General features: G+C 35.6%; 1 protein-coding gene across 3 annotated transcripts in view; it reads right to left on the bottom strand.

Annotated features, from left to right (window-relative positions):
- Nucleotides 1-27,628, bottom strand: part of Cul3 (cullin 3) — an 85,553-nt gene that overhangs the window by 36,802 nt on the left and 21,123 nt on the right. For all 3 annotated transcript variants that reach the window (XM_004864460.4, XM_021244281.2, XM_087205984.1), the window contains one exon: nt 16,087-16,200. In XM_004864460.4, coding sequence (XP_004864517.1) covers nt 16,087-16,200 — 114 coding nt within the window. The remainder of the gene's footprint in view (nt 1-16,086; nt 16,201-27,628) is intronic.

The raw sequence follows: 27,628 nt of genomic DNA, 5'->3' as shown, positions 1-27,628 counted from the left end.
ACCATATGGCCCATAATTCTCTCTCAAATCCTCTGGGAAAAAAGACAGAAAGGGATGAGGCACAGGTGATGAATTCCCCAGGTATGCAGTATATGAGGGGGGAAATGATGCTCCAGTACAGGAAGCCAAGCACAAGAACACAGATGTGAGATGTTGGCAGAACATCCAACAACTTAAAGTCACAGAACAAGGTGAACATGGATAGTATGAGAGCTAAATCTGTCTCTTTTGTGATTGTCAAGATATACATAATGATTATAATTAAGTAGCATATAATTTAATAAAACTACTGTTAACCCTGAAATCTGATTAAAGAAACCAACTAGAGGTCAAATAAATGGAAAGGGGAAAGCCCATAATCTTCACTGTGACTGTAAAATTTGTAATGTCATTTATAATGTTTGATATATATGATCAATTATCATCAAGCAAAGGCTGTAATGTGTGTAACTCAAGTGTGCATGTTAAAGACAAATGCGCACACAGCATGTAAACTGTGACCTGCAACCACACTGGTGATATTAAACCATACATTAAACATAGTACACCTTCTGTCTGTGAGGAGCATATCAAAAGGAATTCAGCCTCTAGATACAGGACAACATTTTCATAAGAGATTCTAAGAATCTCCCTTAAAAAAGCTATTTACCTCATTTAATACAATGTTAATCATTTAAATCGCTGTTAAGAGGTTTTGGTTTTGTATATTTCTATAGCAACAATTTTTTAAAGTCACAGCTCTTGTTAATCTCTAGCTGAATACAATTTTTAAGTATGGACAAAATTAAGAAAGTCATCACAAAAGACAGACAGTATACTAAAAACTAACAAATACTTTTTAGCCATGGTGGCCCACACCTGTATTCCCAACTGCTCATGAGGCTGAGGCTATGCCACCAAGTTTAAGGGCAGCCTGGGCAACTTAGCAAGACACTATCTCAAAGTAAAATTTTAAAAAGGCACGGGATGTAGTTTGGTGCTTCTTGAGTTCAAATTCCAGTACCACAAAAAAGAAGAAAGAAAACAAAAAACCCAGACTTAGACTAAAATGTAGTTTTGTATGAGTCTAACATTAGTCATTTATCTACTGCAAACAATTCGGTGAAGATACAAAGTTGGTGGCTGCTCCTATTTGCATTTTTAAAGCCAAAATAGATTTTAAGTAAAATGTTCTGAAAACCATGTCTGAAAGCCTAATATGTGAGCCAAAGACTGAGTTTCATGTTCACAGGCATAAACTACACTTTAAATATCTGCTTATAGCTTTCTCTTGAAGTTGCTATATCTTGGCCAAGCAAACCTGTGGGGGACAAGAACTTTTAAAGCTAAGTAGGGGAGACGCCAAGATGGTGACCATCCCAAGTCTCCCTTTTCCACAGAGCTGGGAGGAGGTCAGACAGCTTTCACACCTGACTTCATTCATACACAGCTTGATAAAGCAACTATTATAAACACTTCATATGCAACATAAACATCTATCTCACTGTGTTATTTTAGTCTTAAAAGAACAGCTTTTATAAGACTAACTTCGCTTCCAAGAACAGCTATAGCACTAAATTAAAAAAACTAAGAAGCCCAACTTGTCTTTCACTGTTACAAGAAAAGGGAATCTTGCCCAGGAGACTGCCATGAAAAACTCCTTTCCCCGATGTCTACAAGATCCAGGACTCTTTACTGTCCTAGCAGAGAAGAGAACATCAGCAAACAAGGTTGTGGATACTACTACGTCCACCACCTTAGCAAAGATTTCTTTGTCCTTTTACAGCTGGGTCAAAAGCAGGCACCTAAATAGTTAACTAATGTGTAAGAGATCAAACTCAGCAGATAAAGGCATGCTTGGAGATGTCAAAATACACTATGCAAAAATATGGTTTTCACAAAAGCTAAACCTATGCAAAGTCAAGAAGTGCTTTTATAAGAAGGCAAAACAGCTTTATTAACCAGAAATGGTATTAACAAATCAAAACAGAATAATTAAAATGAATCTCAAAAAATAACTCTTAATACTTAAGCAATTTACCTGCAAGAAGAGGTTAAGTAAATATTTTCAAGTCATTATATTGTAGAAAAGTAAATTAAGATAAATGGGTTCCAGAGTTGCAGAGTAATAAGTGATGTACTCAGGAAAACAGGTAAGTTTAAAATTTTTCAGCATCATGCATACCTAGTGATTCCTCTTGAACAATGCTTGCTTGTAAGACTAAATAGAGAAGTTTAGGAAGCAAATTCTAAAACTAACCTTTGGGTCACATCCAACTCTGAAAACTCATAGTACAAATATAAATATACCACAGTCCTTGGCTAAATTATAGTTTAAGGAAATTCTCTATTAAAAAGTTTGCTTTAAAATCTAATACTTTTATCAATACATTAATGAGCCAGGAGAGGCTATGTAGTAGTACCCATTCATCTACACTTCCCTGGCTGGTCCCACTTGTAGCTACTATTTGGTTAGGCAAAGTTAAAAATGTTGTAAATAGCTTGATTTATCACGCTAACTTTCAAGCTGGTTAATCAAACTCTTAAAATATTTCCTCTTTCACTGTTTACATTGTTTCCTCTTTTATTGTTTATAATAAACATTATCTGTAACTGTGTTTTTATCTATTTTCCTACTAGGACATAGGAAAAAAGGAACAGATTTACAAGTATTAAATACTTATCCTGCTAGTAAATGAGAGCGAAATCCTCAAATGTATAACTCAACATTTTATTTAAAAAACAACAACAGGGTCGAGAATTTAGCTCAGTGGTTTCACTGCCTGCCTCACAAGTGCAAGGACCGGGTTCGATCCCCAGTACCAAAAAAACGAAACAAAACAAAAAAAACCCAACAACAAAAGAAGCTCAATAGGCTGTCAGAACAAGTTTGAACCTGCCTTTCCATCAACAACTAATAAATTAGTTTTCAAATAGATTTTCAAATCATGAAACAAATACAGGTTAAGGAAGGTTTGAAACAATTAGAAAAGAACAGTAAGAAAAATACCAGAAAGATTTTATTTTAGAATTAAAATAGGAAAAAGTCTAATCAGATCGAAGTTAATAAAATTACCTCAACATTTTCTACAATGCTACTGCCTGACTACATTTTTAAAAGGGTTCCAGTAAGATATAAAATATTAAATTGTACAGACCGATTAATATCTTTATTTTATATTATAACTGATGAATATAAAAGAAAAGCACAGAAACATTGTGTGAAGACTTAGACAAGATTTATGCTCAGAGTAATAGTTTCCACTGCCGTAAAATGGTTTACAATCTCTCAGGGCTATGAAAGGTTTTTAATGAAAACATACTAGTTGTTTGACAATTATATTTAAAAATAATTCACTTATTTTAAGAACTGTCTACTAAGATATAAGACAAATCAAAACGAGATGTTTCTCTAAAGCTGTGTAAGTTGCAACAAAGCACTGTTCTCCAATCCAAAATTTAATGATATAAAAGTGGAAGAAAAAAATAAACACTAGAAAATAGACTGTACTAGGACAGAGGAGTAACTTCCCTCAAAGGCTTGCAGCAATGATTGGAAGACTGTTTTAGAAAATAAGACTTGTCTGTATTAAAGAAGTGATATAATTCAATGGTTAACAGCACTAATTCAAAACTACACAGCCTCCATTTCAATCCTGTCTCTGTCATATAACAGGTATGAGTTTCATATATGTCTCTCAGTTTCCTCATCTGTAAATAACATCTACCTCTACATGTTATTCCACATGTTATTTACATTCAATTACCCTGGCAAAAGGAACTATGAAATCTAAATAAAAAGCTAGACTTCTTACTCACTGGAATAATAACTATTAAAAAAAAAATCAAATGACGAGTATTGGCAAATATGTAAAGTAGAGCCCTTGTGTACTGTTGGCAAGAATGTAAGACAGTGTAGCTGCTGGGGAAAGGAGTATGACAATCCTCTCCAAAAATTAAAAATAGAAAAAAATAGAATTATCATATGATCCAGCACTACTTCCAGATATGTGCCCAGTAAGAAATGAAAGTGGGTTCTTGGACAGGTTATTTCCACACCTATGTTCATAGCAGCATTATTCACAACAGCCAAATATGGGTACAATCCAAGGCACTACCGACAAGCAAATGGGTAAGCAATTTGTGGCATGTTACAATGGAATATTAGCTTTAGAAAGGAAGGAAACTCTGACATATCACAACACGGATGAGCAATATGCTAAGTGAAATAAATCATAAAACTATAAATACTACACGGCTCCATTTACAAGGTGCTGACAGTGGTCAAATTCATACACAGTAAGTAGAATGGAGGGGGAAATGGGAAGTTAATTAAGTACAGAATTTCAGTTTTGCAAGATGAGTTCTGGAGATGGATGGTGGTGATAGCTTCACAAAAGAATGCAAATGTGTTTAACAGCATTAAACTGTACATTTAAAAATGATTAAAATGACATTTTATATTATGTGCACTTTACTATAATTTTTAAAAAAACAAACCCAAACACTACACTATTTAAAAGCATCAAAGAACAAAGGAACCTGAATATGTGGAGCCAAGATTCTGGAGGAAAGACAAGTGCACTGAGAAAGCCCCACACTTGCCTTCCCTCATCTCTCCTGGGTCACTTGCTGTGTTTGGAGGAATGGAAAGAAAGAGACAAAGAAGAAAGTCACAGGTGGAACTGGCAGGGCTGACTACCAAGCAGTAAGGACTCAGAGGCAGAGATTCTGTAGAGCAGAGAAACACAAGGAAGAACAGAAATTCTGTGAACAATTTTTCACAAGAGACATTTACTGACGCATTTAAAAATCAAAACAAAACAAACAGCAGCACTGGCAGGTTTGTAGGGCTGAGACAAAAGTTAGCATTCAAGATGCAGTTATGTGGACAGCAACCTGGTAAACACCTCAGGTTTTCACCTCAGGTCCCAGAAGACTTAACTCCTGTGAGTAAAGGTATGCCCTGGAAACAAAGGAAAACCAAAAACACTACCAAAGTCTAAAACCAGCCTCAATTAGATCAGGGTGATATCCTGCTTGCCTGCTAGAACAAAATGCAAATTTCTTTGAAGAAAGACACCATCCAGTGCCTCCAGTTCTCATTACATACTGGTAAGCAATCCAAAATACCAGGCTTGCCTCTCTCCCCTGCAAACAAAACAAAACCTAAAAAATAACCTGGGGTCAAATGTCTGGAAACTTAAAATAAAAAAATCCTCAGGAAGTCAAAGTGCTCTAAGATCCTTACACTATCTAGAAACTTTTTTAAAAAGGCAAAAAACAAATAATGTACGAGGATGTTCACTGTAACCTCTAAAATAAATACTAAAACAATAATAAAGGAATATATAAATTACAAGCTAATGAGGGAGATGGGCTAAGAAAACATACATATTAATCTAAAGGCAAAAAAAGCTGGTAAAAACAATAAAGAACAGATGAGACAAAAAAAGTACTAGTGGGCTGGGGATTTAGCTCAGTGGTTCTGCTGCCTGCCTCACAAGCACAAGGACAGGAGCTCTAGCCCCAGTACCAAAAGAAAAAAAAAAAAGTAGTAACTTTTTAAACTGAAATGTATCCATAATTACATTAAATGTAAATGAATCAGGGCGGAGGATTTAGCTCAGTGGTTTCGCTGACTGCTGAGCAAGCTCTAGGACCTGAGTTTGATCCCCCGTACAAAAAAAAAAAGAAACAAAAGTAAATGAATCAAATGCTTCCATTTCAAAACAAAGATTATCAAAAGGGGTTCAAAAGCAAAAGCTACTCTGGTACATATGCCACATCTGACAAGTAAATAAAAGAACACGTCCAGGCAGAAAGGAAGGGTTGAAAGAAATCTGCTATGAAAAAACACTGATGAAAGCTTATGCAGTACTACCACACATCATGGACTTGAAGGCAGGCAAGAAGCACAGACAAGGGTACTTCATAAAAATGAAAAAGTCAATACAATAGGAAGATAAAACAATCCTAAATTTTATATTCACTTCATAACAAAACCTCAAAATACATAAATTAAAAGGAGAAATAGACAAATTCACAACCCAATTTAAAGATTGTAACATTTCTCAACAGCTGACAGGACAAGCAGATAAAAATAGAAATTTGTAAGGACATGGAAGGTGTGAACAACATAGCCAATAAAGCTGAGCAAACAGATACTTATAACAATACTTCATCCTACAATCCTAGGTCAAAAAACTGGAATTAAGTAAATTTAAAAACTTCTCCTTATCAAAGACATCATTAAGGAAGAAAAATCAAGCCCAGAATGAAAGATAGTATGTTTCAATTCATACATCTCACAAAGAACTTTTATCCAAAATAAAGAACTCAAACAAAACACTAAGAAAAAGACTGATAACATATATTTTTAAAATTTGGGGAAAAGATACACTTTTATATCAAAAATTTTTTCCAAAACAATTAATTTTGGGCCAGGGATTTAGCTCAGCGGTTTCACCGCCTGCTGTGCAAGCATAAGGATCTGAGTTCGATCCCCGGTACCAAAAAATAATAATAATAATAATAATTTTAAAATTGGTATGGGGCTAGTGAATTATCAAGTGGATAGAGTAAATACTGAATGGCACTGAAGACTTTTGGTGAGTTTCTAAGTATTTCAATAATGATGGTTTTAAGTAACCCGTGATGACAAGTCTTAGCCTCTAGTGTTATTTTAGCATCAAATTGAAACTCAAAAAAGAATATACTATGAAGATTTTCAATATGCTTTTACAGTTTACAACTGGTCCTAAGAGTCACTGTTCTCAAGGTATGTATGGAAAATCAGGACTATCTCCCCAAAAGCATTTCCATATTACAAAACTGCCCAATAAAACTTGGAATATAGAACCACAGTCATTTAGAGCACTGCTTCATATAAAATATACATTCATTAAATACTTGCTAAATGACTATCCTCATAACACAAAGGTAAACTTTAGCTCAACTGTGGGTTTATCATGAATTTTATTAAACAGAGCCAACTAATATAATCTTTCTGCACTGAGGTTGTACACCACAGCAAAGAGGTGAGGACCACAAGCTTCAGAATGAAGAAAAGACTTTGACCCACTTCCCTACTCTGGTTACACAGGACAGAACTATATGGTCTAGCAGGTTAGTGAATCTCTCTAACTTCAAGTTCTTCATCTTTCTAACCTAAATTTCTTCATCCATGAAATGGAGATTACAACACTCAACTTCTACATCAGGTATTTTAAAACATTTAGCACAATGACATGTTATATAATAAAAAGTACCTCTTGCTGCTCAGAAGTATTTTTGCTTTTCAAACAGACCTAATAAAATTTTAATTCCATTGCTAAACTACCGCTTAAACAGATATGAGGACTAAATTCATTAATATACTTTTAAAATACCTAAAGTATTGCTGGGCACACACCAGGGCTCTGAAAGGCATCTGCCATTACATGTAGCAGTACTGAATGGACTTGAAGTCAAGCAAGGCTGTATCAACCCCTTCCCCTAAAGAGTTCTTAAAGAAACCGCAATCACCCTAACTAATCTACCCACACCTCTCGTTTTCTTCCTTACCATTCCGCAGATCATTCTAGGTGTTTCACTTTCAGGGTCAGAATAGTTTAAAGTGGGGCGGTGATTTAGTCAGTGGTTTCGCTGCCTGCTGTGCAAGCGCAAGGACCCGAGTTCAATCCCCAGTACCAAAAAAAAAAAAAAAAAAAAATAGTTTAAAGCTTTAGAGCTGAAAAGGCTCTAATATTTAAAGTGATCTAACAAACATATCCTTAACCAGATCCAACAGATGGGTTCAGGCCCCCAGAAACTACCCCTGAAACGGCCAAGTACGTATTGTGTGGTCCATGGACACACATCTACTTCCAGGTTAGGGTCCCAGGAATTATGATCATTCACCAAGGGATCCATGACTCCTGAAATGTTAAGAACCAGCATCCTTATCAATAAATTTATTATACAGGGAAATGAGGCTTAACCAGAAAGGTTAAATGACTTAAGCAAATTAACGTCAAAGCTGGAACTAAAGCCAAGAGTCTCAATTCATCGTTAAGTATTTTTTTCCACAACCCCCAATTTCCCATACATACTGGCAGCAAACACACTTTGCATACTAAAGTTTCATTCTATTTATTCTAACATGAAATATATGCTCTATTTCTGATTATGCCAGAGTATATACACATCATGCTAGGCAAAGTAAATACTGAATAAATACTTGTCATCCTAACCTAATGTCACAGACTGCTAAATAATCACAGTGCGTGTGCACACACACACACACACACTCACACAACAAGTTCACTGGACAGTGATTGAGGTGTTTATGACTGTGATTTGAAAGAAACAAGAATATTAAATAATTGCAAAGAACAAAAGGAGTAAAATTATGCAAAATTAAAAAAAAAACAAAATGAAAAAAATCCCAAATAAGAGCTGAGATGGAAGGCAAAGAAGAAACTAATTATCAAGTACATTCTGGGGCAGGGTGGTGTTGGTGAGACAGGATCTCACCATGTATGCAGTTCAAGCCAGCCTTGAACTCACTATGCAGCTCAGGCTGGTCTTGAACTCAGTGATCCTCCCACCTCTGCCTCCCGAGTGCTGGGATTACAGGCATGCCCCACCATCCCTGGCTATCAAATACATTCTTAACCTTCACAGTATTCATAATAATGCCCAGGCTTTATTTTAGATAAAGACTTAGTACTTAGCTTTGACCTGTCTATAAAAAGAGGTCATGGTCTTGATACAAAAACCTGAACAGAAATGGAGAAAGCCTGTCTTACGGTGAATCTTCTTGCAAAAGTAGACTTGGTAAAAATGGTGAACAGCTATGAAGCCCCCAATAGTCAATGGATTCTGTGTCCTTCTAAGATGTCATTTTGAAAGCAGAGAAGTTGCCAGGGAAGACTTCTTAATCCATGTGTGCTTTTCCAGAACATAGCTATTTTCAAGCTTTTCTCAATGTACAATACAGTTTACGAAGGAATGATTTTTAGAATTAAAAGCACCAACACCTACAGGAAAAAATACAGAATGACAAATTCCATCATCTCTGTTCCTGTCCTATCTTCTGACCTTGAAGGAAACACAAATCCTCCTTGGTAGCTTCAGCAAACAGCTTACAATGTTTTTTTCAGTTCTGCTCCCTGCTATACAGTACCTTTGGTAACTACAACCTTCATACTAAGAAACAATCTCTCACACTCTCCTTTGAGGTGTCTAAATTTTCATTTCTCATGTTATTATCTAATGGGGGGGGTACTGGGGATCAAACTCAGGACCTTGAGCTTGTGAGGTCATTTCTCATTTTATTAAGATTCCCTTCAGCCACATACTGATATGAGCAAACCTTGAAGCTCATCATTAGAAGACTCCAAATAACTTCAGCATTTTTGATCATCTTTTTTGCCCTACATCTACTTTGCTACATTTCAATGAACCTGTTCCTCACTTTCACTGGATTTCCAGGTCTACTAATCCCTAGTAGCTAACATATCTATTTCCTGGAATCATATGCTTCACTGTTTCCTTAAACAGCATGAGTCCATGATCAATCACTTCAACTATTGCTATTATCTTAGAATCCCTTGCTCATCTTCAATATGGAAAATTCTACCAGAAGGTTCCTCTTATTTTGAAAAAGAAATTCCTCTCTGAGGTTGCTATAATACCTTTAAAAAAAAAATTCCGATGACAAGGTACACTACAAAAAACTGTGCCAATGCACCTAAATTACACACACTAACAAGTACAATCCATTTATTTACACCTAGTTGACTGTGCACAGAAGGTATTCTGAAGTTTTTATTACTCTTTCATGCTTCTGTTAAAAAAATCGCTTCAGTGCCTTATTTACTCTTACAATTCTAGAGTTCAGAAAGCTAATGTTTGTTTCATTGGGCTAAAAAAGGTTAAGGTGCTGGTAGAGCTGGTTCCTTCTGGAGGCTCTGAGGGAGGAAGCTACTTCCCTGCCTTCTTCAGTTTCTGGTGGACATCTGTATTCCTTGGCGAGAGGGCCCTTCTCCAACTTTATAGGGCACCATCCCAATCTCTGCTTCTGTCACAACACTGCCTTTTCTCTGGATTCCTCTTGCGAGGCTCAAAGTGGTATCAGGCCCAGTAGAATGGTTGAGGACAATCTCATCTAAAGATCTTTAAACACATCTGAAAGCTTCTTTTGCTACACAAGGTAACATTCTCAGGTTGCAGAGATTAGTCACAGACACACTGGGGGCCCAGGGGCATTATTCAGTTTACCACAGTCTGCAAACTCCCAACAACTCACATTTCTGTCACCCTGAACAGTCTCGTCTACTTTTTAAAGGAGACTAAGCTTCAGAACAGAGTTCCTCAGTTTGTCTCCCCTCCTCTTCACAAGATCGTCGTTACACTTATTTCACTTTTTTCCATCCCTGACTTTCCAAATAGCTCAAAGACAGTAACTCTATTCTCCTTGGTTACTCCCTACTCATGCTTATGAACTTATCCCCTCTAATCTTCTAGAGATAAATACAATACTACTCTACCTTTGTTATCTATGATAATAATGGAAACACAAATTCAAGTAGATACAGGAATGTATCTTTGAAATTCACCTTAAAGCTCTAAGTAGAAAACACCTTTATTAACCCTGTATTAACCCTATACACAATGATAGGAAATTATTTTCCATTTCTTTGACATTACAAGGTAGCCTACAGAATACTATCCATAAACTTAATTCTCCCATGATACCATGATCATTTTCATATTTTAACCAAATATTAATACTTATGGGATTATGTCAACTAAAGCTATTACATAACAAACTTTCTCTATAAAAAACTCAAATCTTTTCCCAATCATCAGTGTTCTGAATAACTAAAGCCTAGCCTAAATGCTGAACATGCAATCCTTTAAGAAAAACATGAATTTTTAAAAACAAACTTAAATAAACCAAGGATTACAAACTCTGATGCCTTCAGGGTCCAAACAGATAATACAAGTCTCAACCATTAGGAAGGTACTGTTGAAATTAGAGACTGCATATTCCATGTACACTTTTCCTTTTGAAACAATGCCAAACAACAAAGCCGTGTGGAACAAACTTTGACCAACACCAGTTTTCATGTAACCAGTGATATCATTTTCACTTTCTAGTCAGTGCATGCCCTGGCATCTATACCTGAGGTTCATGCATGACATTTTAGACACAGACATCTTGTTATAAAAATAAGAAGTCAGCTAACTGAGTAGGTGCTAAGTGGGTAGACAGGAAACTTTTCCCTCTCTGAGAATAAGATTTAAAATTCCAACAGAGCTAGGAATCATGAAAGAAACTTGCATAGATTCCATGTAGGTATAACTAGTACACCTGAACCAAGGATGAGACAAAAAGATCTTTGAAGAAAATGCAGATGTCGGTAGAAAAAAAAACTAAAGGCATTTATCTTGGCTAGAGAACTGGTTACAGAGGTGCATATAACTGTTAGAATTAATTTTGTATACTTTAATTCATTTCAATGTATATAAACTTTACCTTAATTTTATAAAGTACTTTTAGGTGTTTTCTGGTTTTGCTTTGTTGTTTCTGTAGTACTAGGGATCCAACCCAGGGCTTTTGCACCAAGCTACATCTCTAGCCCTCTCCAGTTTTATATTGAGACAGTCTAAGTTACCCAGGTTGGCCTCAAAGGAATCCTCTTACCTTAGCCTCCTGAGTAGGTACGGTTACAGGCACGACCCACCAGGCCCAGAACAGCAGTATTTTAATTAAGCCCAGAACACTACACATTAAAAAAAAAGCAAAATGAGTGTATGAAGGATATGAAAATGAGAAAAACTTGTGGAATGAAGGTATCTTATCATGCATCTTTCTGAATCTAAAATAGCATGAGTATTTTGAAAAGAATATATACTGTCTATTAAAAAAGAACATATGATATAATTCCCATATTAACTTATTCAAGGTATACTTAAGAGCCCAGTTTGCACAAGGAGCTCTGTAGACAGTGGTTACCCAGGCTGTCCCCAGCCACAGTTCAGTCTATTAAAAAGTTAATAATCTTCCTTATTCATGGTCTTGCTTTCTGTGACTTTGTTACCTTGGTTAACTGTGGTCTGAAAATATTAAATAGAATTTCAGAAATAAACAATTATTAAGTTTAAAACTATACACTCTAGAACCGTTCAGGAAATCAGTATGGAGATTATTCAAAAACCTAAAAATCGAAATTCCATTTGACCCAACTATACTTCTTCTATGTACCATCCCAAAAGAGTTACACACATCATAGTATAGAGATCCATGCATACTCATATTTATGGCAGCACAACTCACAATAGTTAAATCCTGGAAGTAGATTATATGCCCATCAACAGATGAATGGATAAAGAAAATGTGGTATATATGATGGAATAATACTCAGCCATAAAGATAGATAAATTTGAGTCATTTGTAGGAAAATGGATACTCTGAGACCACAATGCTAAGTAAAATAAATCAGACACACAAGCTTAAATATGGCATTTCTCTTATATGAGCAACCCAAAGTATAAATGACTTAAAGAGCAAAATTTAAAAAGATAGGAAGTGGGGAAGTAGATTTTGGGGATACAGGAAAGGGATTTAGGGATATAAGGAGGGGAAGATATAGGGATATAGAAGGGAGGGGAGAAGGAAAAGAGGATTAAAATGCAATATGTACATGAACCAGTTCTTCATGATAAATGTATTATGTATCACAAACATACTGAAAATAAAAAAGAAATAAAATTGTACACTGTTCCGAGTAGCTATACAAAATCTTGCAGTCCCATTCTGACCTGCCTAATGTGAATCAAGCCTTTGTCCAGCACTTCCAGGCTGCATTAGTTATCCCTCCCCCATTAGTAGCTGTTAACAGAGAGACACGACATGTTATTGCAATGTTTATGCTCAAGTAATCCTTATTTTTTCTATTAATGCCCCCAAATGGCAAGAGTAGTGCCGGGGGAGAGCACCACTGTTATGATCGTTTTAAGTGCTGCCATAGAATAGTACTACGTACAAGGTGAGTAACTGCAGACGGTGGGGAGCACGTGACGGCTGACAAGAAATTTAAGACTTAAAAATGTTTCCTTTCTGTAACTTGCTCCTACTTTTGAAGACAGAAGATATACTGTGAGGATTCCAAGATGAAAGGTAAGGATTCAAAGCTGACAGTAACACGATTTATGCTTTAAGACAGTAACTCTAGGAGAAACAGGGAAAACAGAATACAGAAGAGCCCAGTGAATGTTATACTAGCTGTACTAAAAATGCCAAGAAAAAAATGAAGGCAGGTTGGTCTTTGCTAACAAACAGGAAGCCAGGGGAAAAAAAAAAAATCCCAGATTCTAGCAATGGATTAGTGAGGAAAATGGAACTGACAAAAATAATTCTTAGATTTCTGGTATGAACAACTGAAATGTAGTGATTACTAGCTTATTTGGATGTGCCAAGTTCAAGTTCCTTTTACACAATGAAGGGAGCCATCAACCTGACAGATGAAAATGAGTCTGGAGTGAGGCTACAGACTTAACTTGGGAATCATCTGCAGAGGCACAGAGAGCTGTGGAAGTGAACGAGTGCACCACGAGAAAAAGGTCTAGGACTAAGTCCAAAGAATTCTTCTATTTAAGGAGTGAAAGAAGAGGAAAAGGAGCAGAGAAGGCACAGCCAGAAGGCAGGACGCATACAGAGTGCTTTGTCATAGTTACCAAGGACCAAATAGGTCAGGAAAAAGGGTAGCCAACTGTGCCAAATGCAGATGAAAAAAGAAGAAAAAAATCAAGAACAAGGCTTAGCAGTGATCTTTGTATTCAAAGATGTACAGACTCCATGGTAATCCTAATAAAGGCAAAACTTAATAGTTAAGGTAGACAGTTAACTGGACCATATTCAAAACAAAAAAGTTTACAAAAGAGACAGCAGTATCAGCATTTGTCATGAGACTGACCTGTGAATGACAGATGGACACACTGGGCAACAGTAGGCATCTATCAGATAATTTGGTAGGATACGAGTGGCTTGAACATCCAATGCTGATGAATACAATCCAGTTAAAAAAAAAAAAAAGAACCCCTAAATACTCAAGGTTCCAGACAATACAGAAGGAGATATGATCCACAGCACAGGTGGAGCACTACCCTTTCCCAGAAGAGAACACATTATTCTTCATTAAAACAGGAAGTAAAAAGAAAAACACAAAAGAAGATAAAATACAGATAAAGTTGTAGATTTAGAGGCAATAAATAAACACAGTTCTTGTTTTGAGAGGTAAAAAGCAGATCATTTACCAAGAGCAAAGGTATCAATGAGAGATACAGGTCTGAAAAGAAGCAACTGTGGAATAAGTTTACCAGAGAAAGAGTAAAAATGCCCAGCAGCATGAAGAGCTGACTGAAGGCCCGTGACAATGGACAAATAGCGGCACTGACCTCTCCTGTGTGAAGTTTCCTCCAGCAAAGGTACAAGAAAAGAAGTCACCTGGGTGATCCAGAGTCTGTGGTACACATACCAGGTAGGTTTGAAGGGGCAATAGTACGTACTGAACTTGTTTCTATGGGTCAAGACCGATCAATACATGCTTTACATGAATGGCCCATGTAAGCCTCATCATCATCCAACCCAACTGGTACAACATTATTTTCATGTTATAAGGAGGAAGCTGAAATATGAACTAACTACTTGACCATGGGTCATATCAGAGGTAGAGCCAGGACTCAAGGCTTGAGATTTTACTGCAAAAATAAAGGAACTGAAACAAAGCAAAATTTTAAAAAATGAGCACTTGTTTGAAAATTTAAAAATACTTCATCATTACAGCGATGGACCATGAAATTATGTGATTTTCTATCTTAGCATTAGATATTTGGTGTAGATTTTTTTTTAATTACCAAATCAAAAATTTAAAGAGGATAGCAGCAAGTTAACTTGTTTCACATTAAGTTGACATTATGACAGACATTATTATGATTTCAGATCTTGTCACATTTTTATCTTCAAAATGAAAACAGAAAGTGAATCTATAACCTGACAAGGAAAATGACCCTGAGAAAAGTAAAGTGATTTGTTATGCATTTTATTACCTTCCTGAAAAATTAAGTGGCCTCTCCTGACCTTCTTGCCCCTAAGGCCTTGCAAAACCGGTGTAAAGGAACAATGGAATTCACTCAGAACAAAAAAAATCTTACAGCTGTTTGTTCTCAATGGGAATTCTTTCCAACTTGCTTTTTCTATTAAGTAAAAGAAATTAGGACAAGCTCTCACACTATACTGAAGTGAAAAATCAAAACTAAAATAAAACTCTGAAGAGAGTAAACCCTTAGAAGAAAACTACTGTGTCCAATCCCAAACATCAAACAAGTCATTACTTAATTCTTCAGTGATGCAATAATTAAACTAAAAGAATGTAGATTCATTTTATAATCATATTAAAGTTTTTTAAAAATTAAGAATCTAATCTCCCCAAAAGTTACTGAACACAACTTAATTCAAGCCAACGTTTTCTAAAATGTCTTGCTTAATAGGATCTTTCTCTTGAGTGACAAAAACAAAAACAGCTCTAGTAGGTGAAAAAGGGAATATACATCTTGAAGAAGCCACGATCTTTAAACAAGATTGGGTGCAATGATGCACTGCAAAAATTTACTGGCAGGAAAAAGAATATAATTATTTAAAAAAAAACTTCTATTAATAAAACATCTGTCACTGAAGATAGAACACTTAGAAATTAAAAACATGTAAGAGAATGTTCAGCTTTCACTTCTCAAGTTGTTATTTAACCCCCCTTAAGAAGAGATGGTAATAAGGCCTTTAAAAAATATTTCATTTTTTAAAGAACAAGGACTAAATGTTAAGAAAAACAATTTTAAGTCACTCTCTTTTCATTTTTCCATCCTAATCATTAACTATCTGAATAAGATTTTACTTCCACAGGCTAAGATTGGTCCTTAACAGAGGAAATACTACTTAAGATACAAAAAGGAAAACTGTATTTCAAACTGAGATGTGCCATGCAACTAAATTTGATAGAAGGCCATTGTTTTAAAATGTTTAACTTTAAAGAAACGAAACTACACAAACGCTCTACTTACCATATACATGAGTATGTCTCTAATCATCACCATAGCTGTCTGATGATCATTCCAAGCTTGATTTAGTGTTTGAAGAAAGTTGTTATTCAATGAATTTAGTACATCTTCTCTCACCTATTAACAGAACCATTCATTAGTTTACTCATGTACTCATATTTGTACATAATATATACACACACATACATATGCATGCATACATGTCTGCTTAGTAAAATAATCCTTCACTTTAAATCAAAGAAGTATGTTACAGGCCAGCAGAAATATTTTAACCTGTAACTTATATACAGATGACTATCAAATGTGTATGCATAGTCCAGATTTCTCTCTTGACTTCCAGAATCATACAGCAACCTTCAGGGCATTTCTCAACCCTCCAATCACTTCACATTATGGTCAGAATAAAATCCTAGATTCTTATATTGAACTTTGTAACTGGCCCCAAGCAACTGCTCCAACTAAACTTCCTACTCCCTCTCCTGACCCTGAATAATGGTTAAGAGTACTGCTACTGAGCTACATGGCCAAAACTCCAATCCTAGCTCTCTAATCAGCTCTGTGTCTTTGGGTAAATTATTTAACTTCTAAGCTAGTTTCCTTACATGTGAAAGAGTATCATTCTCGTAGGACTGTTGCAAGGATTGAACACTAATAATGCACACAGGACAATGCCTAGCACTCAGTGAACATCAACTGTTGATACCTGCGCTTTGCCATGTCTTGTCTCAACTCACAAGGCTTTCTCCCTCACTTTGTTCAACTCAAATTTCATCTCTACAAAGGTCTTTTGCTGATCACTGTATTTCAAATAAGCCTTCGCTCTACTTCTTTACCCTGTACTAACTGTAAATGCCTCCATGGTGGCACTTCTATCTTTTCCATGTGTTCCTCCCACACCTCAAACTGTACCTATTGCATAAAAGACCATTTATTTCATCCCAATCCTCCAATACTGTGATTTACTTTGGTAAGGACTTTCAGGACACCTACTTTTGCACATAAAATATCCTGGAGTGAAATTCCCTACTAATCCAATCCTACCTAATAAGACTACTCAAAACTTCAAGAATTCCTTTCCACAATCCACAAGCTGAATACCATCTTCTCTAGCAAGAGGTTACTTACTGACCACTATTCCTTCCAACTATCAGCCCAATGGAAAGATTACCTGCCTTATAAACAGAATTCAGACTTTGATTTTAACTTTAGAATGAAGTAGTCCCTAGGTTCCCCTAAATTTTCCCCAATTTCCTAACATTTTAGTTGGACCTCTGGATTCCACATCCATAGATTTCACCATGAATTGAAAATATTTGGTGAAAAAGATGTTTGTACTGAGCATGTATAGACCTTTGTTTTTTGTCACTGTTCCCCAAATAATGTAACAGGTATTTAGACTGTTTTCAGTATTATAAGTAACTCAGAGATGACTTATAAAGTATACAGGCAGGAGGTATAAAGCACATGCAAATATACCATTTTGGCAGATTCTGGTATTCACGGGGATCCTGGAACTAATCCCCAGAGACCAAGGAACAGGTCCTACATCCCCAACCTTCCATGGCCAAGCTCGATTCTCAATAAACCCAGTCTAAAGAGATATGATTTTATCTCTATTCTTTATGACAGATAATCTCTACTAATGGTTAAACCTTTCCAGATTGAAGAGAATCTGAGGCCATTATGCTTTCTGGAAAACATATTTAATGTGTGTAGAGATACACAGATATTTAAAAACCTGATTGAGGGTTGGGGATTTAGCTCAGTGGTGCCGCCACCTGCCTCACAAGCTCAAGGTCCTGAGTTGGATTCCCCAGTACCAAAAAAAAAGAAAGAAAAGAAACCCTGAATAAAATGCCATTCTAAGGTAGACAGTGTAAGCAATGACTAGAAGCATCAAAGATTTCAAGAAAATATGCATCATTACAAGAAAATTCAATTGAGAATGCCACGTTTATTTTTTTCTTACATATTAGGAAAAAGAGGTCACCAGATTTTAATGGTGGAATATTACACCTAGTATTAAATGTATAGTATGAAAACCATTATATCTCCTAAGTTGAAATATACATCTCTTTAATCTTTTGTTCACAAGAATAACCTTAACTCCCTATAACTTCAAGATAATACCCCCTACAAATTATTTCATAAATATGACTATATCAAAAGTGATGAACATTCATACTGACTGACAGCACTATGTTAAATGAATGCTTTTATGCAAACAGATACATAATTAGTTCCAATTCATTAACTCTGGGAATTGTATGATATAAATCTCAAGGTAGTTAAAACTAAAAGAAAATCATCAGCAAGCTGAAAATGTGCCTATTTACAAAATTCTTCACCAAGCTACAAAGACTCTCAACGAACCACTAAATTTTGAATAGCAATTGAAATCATAAGGCTAGAGCAAACTGTCCTACATACAAAATAAAACTATATTATTCCAAATACCAGACTAGTCAATTAATTATTCTTAAGAACTTAAGTGAACCTGTGTATATCTTTGTTATAAAATCAAGTTGAATGAAAACTACATTAAAATCATTCTGATTCTGGAACATGTTTTAAATCAGGAAATGATTTTCCAAATATCCTGGCATATTTGTGCAATGAATGAAAATCTGACCAATTAAATAAAAAGCTAATGTTATAAGACAAGTTTTCTAAATTCACTGATTACATACTTTTAAGTGAAATATACCAACAGGTATCTGAGGTTATTTTTAATTTATACATGCCTTTCAGCAAAGTAAAAATGAAGTCCACTAGCAGGTGTCATAAATGATTACATTATTTGCATCATACTTCAAAATTATCCTGACAATTCACTAACAAAAACTTTTACTAATTAGAAGATAGGTACTATTAAGAGTGAATTTTATGGTTACGTTAAAATGTGCATATACACAAATGTGAGTAAAGGAAAATAAAAGCCTTATATACACTTGTTGCAGTTTTCTTAATTATCTAGATCACTCTAAGAAAAAATTCTTCCTTTCACATTACCCTAGAAAAAGTATTCTATTCAGATACATTAAAAATGAATTTTTCAAACATATGCAACATAATGGTAAGAATAAGATGAAACTTAAACTTTATGAAGATTAAAACGTGGCTCTATAAAAGATGGTATGTTGGCATGTAAACCAAAATATACATTATTGAAAAAACTTAACATTTAAAAAATATCAAAACACACTGAAAAAGTGATGCAACAGGTGTGTGTGTAATATTGTTAATATCATCCCCTAATAAAACCACTATTAATCACTTTTTTGTACTAGCAAGGCAAAGGGTAAGAACTTTGCTATAGAAGTGGTACCAGAACCAAATGTGCCTACAGATTAAGTGCTATGGATATTATACATACTTAGGCTATCTACATGAAGAGCTGACATTTGAAGGGTGAGACAAAAGGAGACATGAAAATACAGTTAACAATGCCAGAAAAGTAGGATGAAATGAAAAGAGCAGCCAAGAACTGACGGCAGTGCAAGACCTTGCAAAATAAGTAGTACCTAATGGTTGATCATCCTATAGAGAATTAAAATCACTTAAGCCTTTTAAAATAGATTTTAGCCAAAGGGATGAGAAGACAAGCTATAGGCTGGGAGAAAATATTTGTAAAAGGCATACCTGATAGGGGATTATTACCCAAAATATTCTTAAAATTAATGAAAAAACAAACCACCACCATTACACATTTGTCTAAACCCACAGAATGGCTTCACAGCAAACCTTTAGGTAAACTATGAACTATGAGTGATGTATGTGTCCGTGTAGGTTCACTGACCATAACAAATGTACCACAAGGATGTTAACAGCGTGGGGGGGGGTCCTCTGTAGATTCTATTGAATTTTGATGTAAATATAAAACTGATCTGAAAAGGTCTACTTAAAATAAGCATACTTTGGGTCACACAAAATGCAAAAACCACCTGTGTGTGCAAATTAGGCAATTCTGGTATGACATCCAGGACTTGGAAACCACTTGTTTAAACAGTGCCACAGTAGCCATTTGTATTCCCTTCTCTTTCCACAAGTTCTTCAACATGAATGTTTTTGTATTGTTTTAGTAGTATTTATGTAATTTTAAGTGCTGCTTTTTTTTTTTTTTTGTACCAGGGATCAAACTCGGGAACTTGTGCTTGCGGTGGAACCACTAAGCTAAATCCCCGGCCCCAAGTGCTGCTTTTTAAGCCACTGATTAACCCTCAACACTAACCTTTGCTTTAGGAGACAATACCTAGTCATACCATATTTCCAAAGAACCACAGTAACAAAACGAAAAAGTTTACATTATAAAGTATAAACTGAGAATGCTAAGCAATTGCAAACCTGACTTGAAAGCGTAACAAAATAAACACTTTTGTTCTACAGACACGGTTGAAAAGAAAAAAGAAAAGGAAAGGAGAAAGGAAAGAAAAACATACAGACTGGGAAAAAAAATCTGATACCTTGTACCCAGAAAGCAAATAGCTCAATTTTAAAATGGGCAAAAGACTTGAACATAAACACTTCAACCAAAGAGGATATTCAGAAGGTAATTTTGCATATGAACAGATGGTTCAACAAAATTAGCCACTGGAGAAAAGCAAATTAAACCCACAATGAGATACTATTACATACCCATTAGAATGGCTAAAATATGCTAACAATATCAAGTGCTGACAACAACTCCAAGCTTCTAGAACTATCACATATTGCTAACAGGAATACAAACTGGTACAGCCTTACAGTAAAGCAGTCTGGCAGTGCTTATGAATTTAAATATGCATTTACCACATGACCCAACAATCCCACTAGGTGAGATGCCCTGGCAGAAATGAAAACTTACATTCACAGACAAAAAAGCTGTACATAAATGTTCACATTAGCTCTACTGAGAATCACAAAAAGCCATATACATACACAGCATCTTTCAACAAACACATAGGTAAAACAGATGAGGAAATTACAGTACATTCATACCAAACAACTTGTATCAATCTCAAAATATTTTTGCCAAATGAAAGAAGCTAGTCTCAAAAGATCAAACACTATGACTCTACAAATATGATATTCTGGAAAATACAAAACTCTAGCCAGTAACAAAGACGGTATCAGTAGTTGTCAGGGACTGGGGTAAGAGGAGGATGTGACTATAAAGGGCTACCATAAGGAGTCTTCTAGAGTGAAGCAATTGTTTTATATTCAGTGTGACAGAGGCTATACAAATCAGTACATATACATATTCTCCAATCAATCAAACTACTGTTAAGGAGAAAGGAACAGGAGTAGGCAAGAAGGATGACAGGAGAGCAAGCAGGAGCATGACCAGGAGCTACAGGCTACAGGCTCTCAGTCTGCTCTTGAGTCTTGTGGATTGACAAAGCTGAGCTTGGGCCCACAGCTCTTGGGCTAGCTGCAGAGTTGAAGGACATAATATTCTGACTAATCACCGGCAACCTTCAACACATACAATTTTAACCATTAACTAAATTTGTTTCAGTCTTTAAATTTCAATGTCTAGAGCAAAATCCTAGACAGACAGTCCTAATTAAATGTCTAGGTAAGATGAAGAAATCATCACCTCTAAAATGAGGCCTTAATTCTAAAGTTCAGGGAAGGACCTATTACAGAGCCATATAATCAATGATGACATGAATAATGAAAACTGATGACTTACCAGGACAATATTCAATACAAATATAAACAAATCCTTAAAGTACAGGAATTTAAATAGCATTATAGTGCACTAAAAAACTATAAACCATGTACTGAAAACACAGTACAACAGGAGTTGGGTGAGTTAAAAGAGAAAAAAAAGAAGAGTACATAAGTGTTATCATAACACTAAAAGATGTGTCCTAGAAATCTGTGGTATTTTAAGAGTCACCTAGAAGCTAAAATAATCAAAATAAGTATTTTAGAAAACTATGTCCAGGTAGTTACTAACCAGGACTTTGACCAAGTCACTCTGTTTCACCTGATGAAGCCAGTGTAACATACAGATACACAGTATTTACCATGAGCTAAAAAACCAGCATGTATTTCCCCTTACATTTAAGTTTGAGCGCTGTATCAATCCTAATGTGGTCAGGGGCTTTATCATTTCAGTAATTTTGCCAGTTATATAAATCTTAATTTTCTAGGGAATGCCATTAAAAGAATTCTTGAAGATCTCAAAAAATGTTCCATTTATCACATCGGAGTAATACAACAAAGCTCACAGTAAAAGTAGCTTAGTGCAAAAGTGACTCTCAGTGGGAGCCAAACCATGGGGCACGAAGTCCATCTGTGCCAACAATTTTAAAACAACTTCACAGCTCTTTCCCTAACCCTGCAAAATCCTGATATAAAGGGTTAAAAAGAGTGCGATGTTTTGCTGTTTTCATAGAAAACCGCCTTCACAGTTTTAATGTTCACATGGATGAAGCAACAGCAAAGGATTACGACACTTGGTATTCTTTCCTCTAAAGAACAAAAATTTCTAGATGACTGAGAGGAACTTGTTTACTTCACACTCCAAACTCCAATTACAGATTTGTATATTCAATATAAATCTGGTGAAAGATGTTGCTATCACATAGTACGATAACAATCTTTAGACTTCTGTATTTCAAATCAAACTTTTACTGAGGCTAGAAGAATTTTATATTTGTAGCTATTTTAAACTTCCCCAAAACTCACTAATAGTAAGATAAATGAGTGAAATAAAATTTCTTTTCATTAAATTGAAAATATTACTCTCATTATTTTCCTCTAACTTTAAGAAAAGCTGCAATCAAAAAATCATATTAGCATCATTAATGAAATGATAGCCACTACAGTAAAAATTGTGATTGCTGTAAGATGATTTTTCTAGAAATAATTTTATGACTGTATATAATAACATATATAGTAATTTAAGTTTAAGAACTTCATAAAGCACATACTACTTTGAATTTCAAAATCAAATATTCCCACCCTCCCTCTTTGCCGTAAATATCCAAAATAAAGCTCTTAAAAAAAATGACGTCCCGGGCCGGGATTTAGCTCAGTGGTGCCACCGCCTGCTTTGCAAGCGCAAGGTCCCGAGTTTGAGCTCCATTTCCAAAAAACTTTCATATATTCTCTTGATTGAGTGGATAATGTCTGATACCGGACATTTTTTTGGATATTTACCAAATTTAATGTTTTTCCCTTTTTCTTAGCATGTAGTAGATTGTCTTTACGTATGGAATTATAAAAATATATTGTCCGGTCACCTTTTCTGTGCCTTTACTTTGAATCTCATGACATCTTTTGAGGCAATACGAATGCTAATACTGTTAGGCTTCCCTGTTTCACTGTAGAGGTCTGTGAAGTGGACAGATGCAGCGTGTGTGTCCCATAACGTCTCACCCTTGCTTTGCTTTTTGGAAGCAATTAAAAATACTTGAATTGTCAGTTTGGGGAAAACTTTCTCAGCAGAAAAGAGTACCATGAAAAATGGGAGTTTCTTACTGGTTGGGAAGGAATGCAGAAAGAAAACTGGAAGTATACTACAGAATGATCCCACTATGAATTACCATTTTTAAAATACTACATTCTCAATGGTTAAGATAATACAAATATACAGTAAAAGATATTATGTCATTAGTATCACAGTTAATATATAAACTGACAGAATGTAGTAGTAAAATATATAAAACAGCAATATGACAATTTTATCTTTGTTCTCCCGAGTACCATGAAAACAAGTAGAGCACCATTTCTTTCACAAAATCACAATTTGGTTCCAACAGAGTGACATACTCTAATCTCAAAAACAAACAAATAACAAAAAATAGACAAGAAAAGAAAAAGAAAAAACAAAACAAAGGAATACAGCCCCCAAAGCACACTGTGCTTTTAACTGGTGGTAATTAACTTCAGTAGGTAATGTTACTACCCCACATGCAGAAAATAAACAATTCTGAGTACTGATTATTCTCAGATTCATTTCAACAGACAGCTCAATGCGAGTTACACAGAAGGAGCAAGAGACAAAGATAAAAGTCCTTAGCTCATTTATTCACCTCTTTAATATTAAAAGAATATCACTAAAAATTACCCCCAAAATCAAGAAAGAGGGGTAACCACCCCCACAGTGCTCTTTCCCAACATTTCTCTCAACCCTTTCAAAGTAAAAGTCACTCAATTTTCTATGTCTCTCATATCCCATGATTGCTATCTTCTTTACTTTTTAATTATTTCTTTTCTCTACCCTAGTCCCAAAGTTGTCTCTACTTCTCTTGGAATAACCCTTTTTCTATTCATGTCACTTTCCTCACATAATATTAATTACAAGATTCTATACTTGGCTCATAGCCTTTGTCTTCTCATTCCTATGACCACTCAAAGTACTTCCAATATTCAACATAATGATGATCTCAGTTTCTCCCAATAACTTTAACTGCGGAAAAAAGTACAAGACAAGACAGCAGGAAAACAAAACATTTTACTCCATCTTCTCTATCTCAGCCTCTTTTTTGAAGATTAAAAACAACAGCTCCCTCCACCAACAGACCAAGATTCAAATCCCCTACAATACTTTTCAAAACTTACTCCAACCCACTTTACCACTTTCATGTCCTACACATGCACCTGAAGCAGGAACCGCTGCTTCATAAATTGCAAATGCTTGAACAGTGCCTGCCGGGCCTTTAACAGGTCCTTCCATTACCACTAAAGGGAATCACCTAGCTGGCTGTCCATCGGTCAAAAATCTAGAAATTATCTTGGAGTCTTCCCTCTTTTTTCTTCTCAATAAATCCATCAGCAGGTACATTATGGCAAGGCATACTCCCTATGTTTTCCTTGTTATCCTGAGAATTTCACCAAGTTCCTTTGGGTCTCAGTTTCCTCAAAGGAGACATTCTTCTCTCTAGAAGGATACATCACCAGAAGTGAACTTAAGAGAAACAACACTTAAATTTTATGTGCCTGCCTCAATTTTGGAATATTATTTCCAAATCCAGTAATAGCTTCCATTCCCAAGAAGCACCCTTTCTGAAATATCCCTTTCATCTATCCTGACTGCACTTGTCTGTTTTACTAAAAAAGCTGGTCAAAATGTTCACTATTCTCACTGGCCAATTAAAGTACCAACAAACCATATTAAAAAGCCAGCCCTGACTGCACATCAACATGATACTTCTTTTTAATTCTTCAATGTGAAAAGATATGTCCTGGTTATCTGTGCCACAGCACTGAAAGTTCAGCTAACTGCCAAAAACAGTGAACAAGAAAACAAAACAACTCAAAAAACTGATGAACAGATCAGTGACGCTTTCAGAACCAAAAAAGGGTATATTTCTGTGAGATTAAAGGTAGGTAGGTATTTTATACCAGAGAACCCTCAACTATTCTCTTACTTTCTAGCTAAAAGGGTTCAAACCAACAGAGGTTTCAAAAATAAAATACATGTTTTAGGGAATATACTGTAAGGAACGCCTCCTATTCTGAAATGATAGTTGTTATGGACTACTGAATGCTTATGTCCCCCTCAAATGTGTACGTTGAAGCTCTAATCCTCAGTGGAGGCAGATCCTTTGGAAGTATACTGCTGTGTGAAGACAGTAAGGGTGAGGCCAACTGCAAACCAGGCAAAGGAACTGAGTCTGTAGATACCTTGATCTTGGCCTTCATAGCCTCCAGAACTGTGAGAAATAAATGTATGTTATTTAACCCATTCAGTGTATGACATATATTATAGTAGCCCAAGCTAAGCCAACAGTTAAACTTAGATACGGGACCCCTTTAGCAAGCAACTCTTAAAACTTTCATGGAGTTACTGTTCACATGACTTTAATACCTACTAGACCATGTCTCCAGTCCAAAAACCATTCAGTTAAACACTGACCTCACACTCTGGCCTCCTCTCCTCCTCACTTCTTGCATGAGCTGCCATCTGTGCCCACGGTGCAAAGCACTTCTTTAAAGGGCCAGAGGTGGGGGGTCCACATACAGACCAACTCCTACTGAAATATCTCTTTCCTCACTCAGCAATTTCTCAGCATATTTCCCACCAGGGCTATAAAGTCTCTTCAACTCACATTCCAGAAGATGGACAATTTATCAGATTCAGACCAGTTTTAGAAATAAAAAATGTTAGATATTATTTTCAACTCCTTTTTATACAGGTGAAATTTAGAATTGAAAGGACTACAGCTTTATAAACAGTGAGTCAAATATCTTGAAGCTCCTTCCTCACCTCAGTTTCTGTATGCTTACTGCATGGTGATCAATTCATTCTGTTCCAAGAGCACATGTACAGAGAGGTCAAGGGCTCAGCCTGGAGCAACACTGCCTGGATAACTCCAGCTTGGCTGATAACTATGTACATCTAGACAAATCGATTCCTGTGCCTCAGTCTCTTCTTCTGTACTATGAGATAGCACTGAGTTGTGACACTAGCTAAATTAATACACATGAAAACAGGAGGACTTGCCCTAACACACAGTAAATGTTATGTAAGTTTTAGTTATGATCATATTATGATTCCCTATGGAACTTCTGGCAAAGGTGAGCATGTCCCTCTTCTAAATTTGTGTTGTTCTTAATCCCATAGTCTTCCAATATTTAAAGACCCTGGTGCCCCAATTTTCTACCCTTCAGTAGCTTTAAGTGAAACTATTCCAGCCTACTCTTCTTACTTAGTGCCAAATATTTCACGTCTTTTATTCCTCCAACCACTTACCATACTTTGCTCCTGAACATTCGTCCCTTGGCTCTGCGCTTTTCATGATCTAAAATCTAATACACATTCCTCAGTAAATGTTACCAAATGTCAAATCTCCATATCTAGCTCTAAACTTGTATATTTATAAACACCTATTTCTATTTGAGCATTTTTTGGCCTCATACTCAATTTTCCTCACCCATAAAATAATTTCTAAGGTATTTTCCAAAACAAAACAAAACAGCATTTCCCCTATTCATTTCAAATCAGTTTCTGCTGTAACTTCACAGTACTTTTACTGGTGACACCATGATTTTATCAGTAACCAAATTCTACTTAACCTTACTTCAGAATTTCTACCATCCTTCATTCATTCCTACTCTATTACTGTATCCAAATTTTAACAGGTCTACTCCTGATTCCAGAGAATGTCCTCCTCATTCCACATTTATATAACTGTCATAATCTTCAAATATTCTGTCAAATTATCACACACTTTAAAAACACCAAAAACTCTCCATTGTTTAGTCCAAATTCCTTAGTCAAGCATTCCGGATCATCTTTCTAACACTATAATTCACTATCCCTCCTAATTACCTCAATCAAATCCTATGTGCAACTTAAATGTAACCAGTTCATTTTTACATAATCATATGCTATCTACCATCTTAGTGACTTTCACATTATTCATTTTTACACCCCAATATTTTAAAGATTTGTTTCCATTTCACCCTTTCCCATGAAATCTTACCTCCCAGAGTAATCTCTTGTTCATTTCAATTCCTAAATTATTTACCACCAACTCATTTAACTATATAATGCTTCACTGTTAAAATATGCATCATTTCTGACAGAGTAAAACAACCCCAGGAA

The sequence above is a fragment of the Heterocephalus glaber genome, unplaced genomic scaffold (genome assembly GCF_053883595.1).
Source record: "Heterocephalus glaber isolate CG9 unplaced genomic scaffold, H.glaber_assembly_v1.0 deba00000621, whole genome shotgun sequence".
Classification (NCBI taxonomy): domain Eukaryota; kingdom Metazoa; phylum Chordata; class Mammalia; order Rodentia; family Bathyergidae; genus Heterocephalus; species Heterocephalus glaber.
Note: the sequence above shows the minus strand (reverse complement) of the source record. Positions and strands in the feature narration are given on the sequence as shown.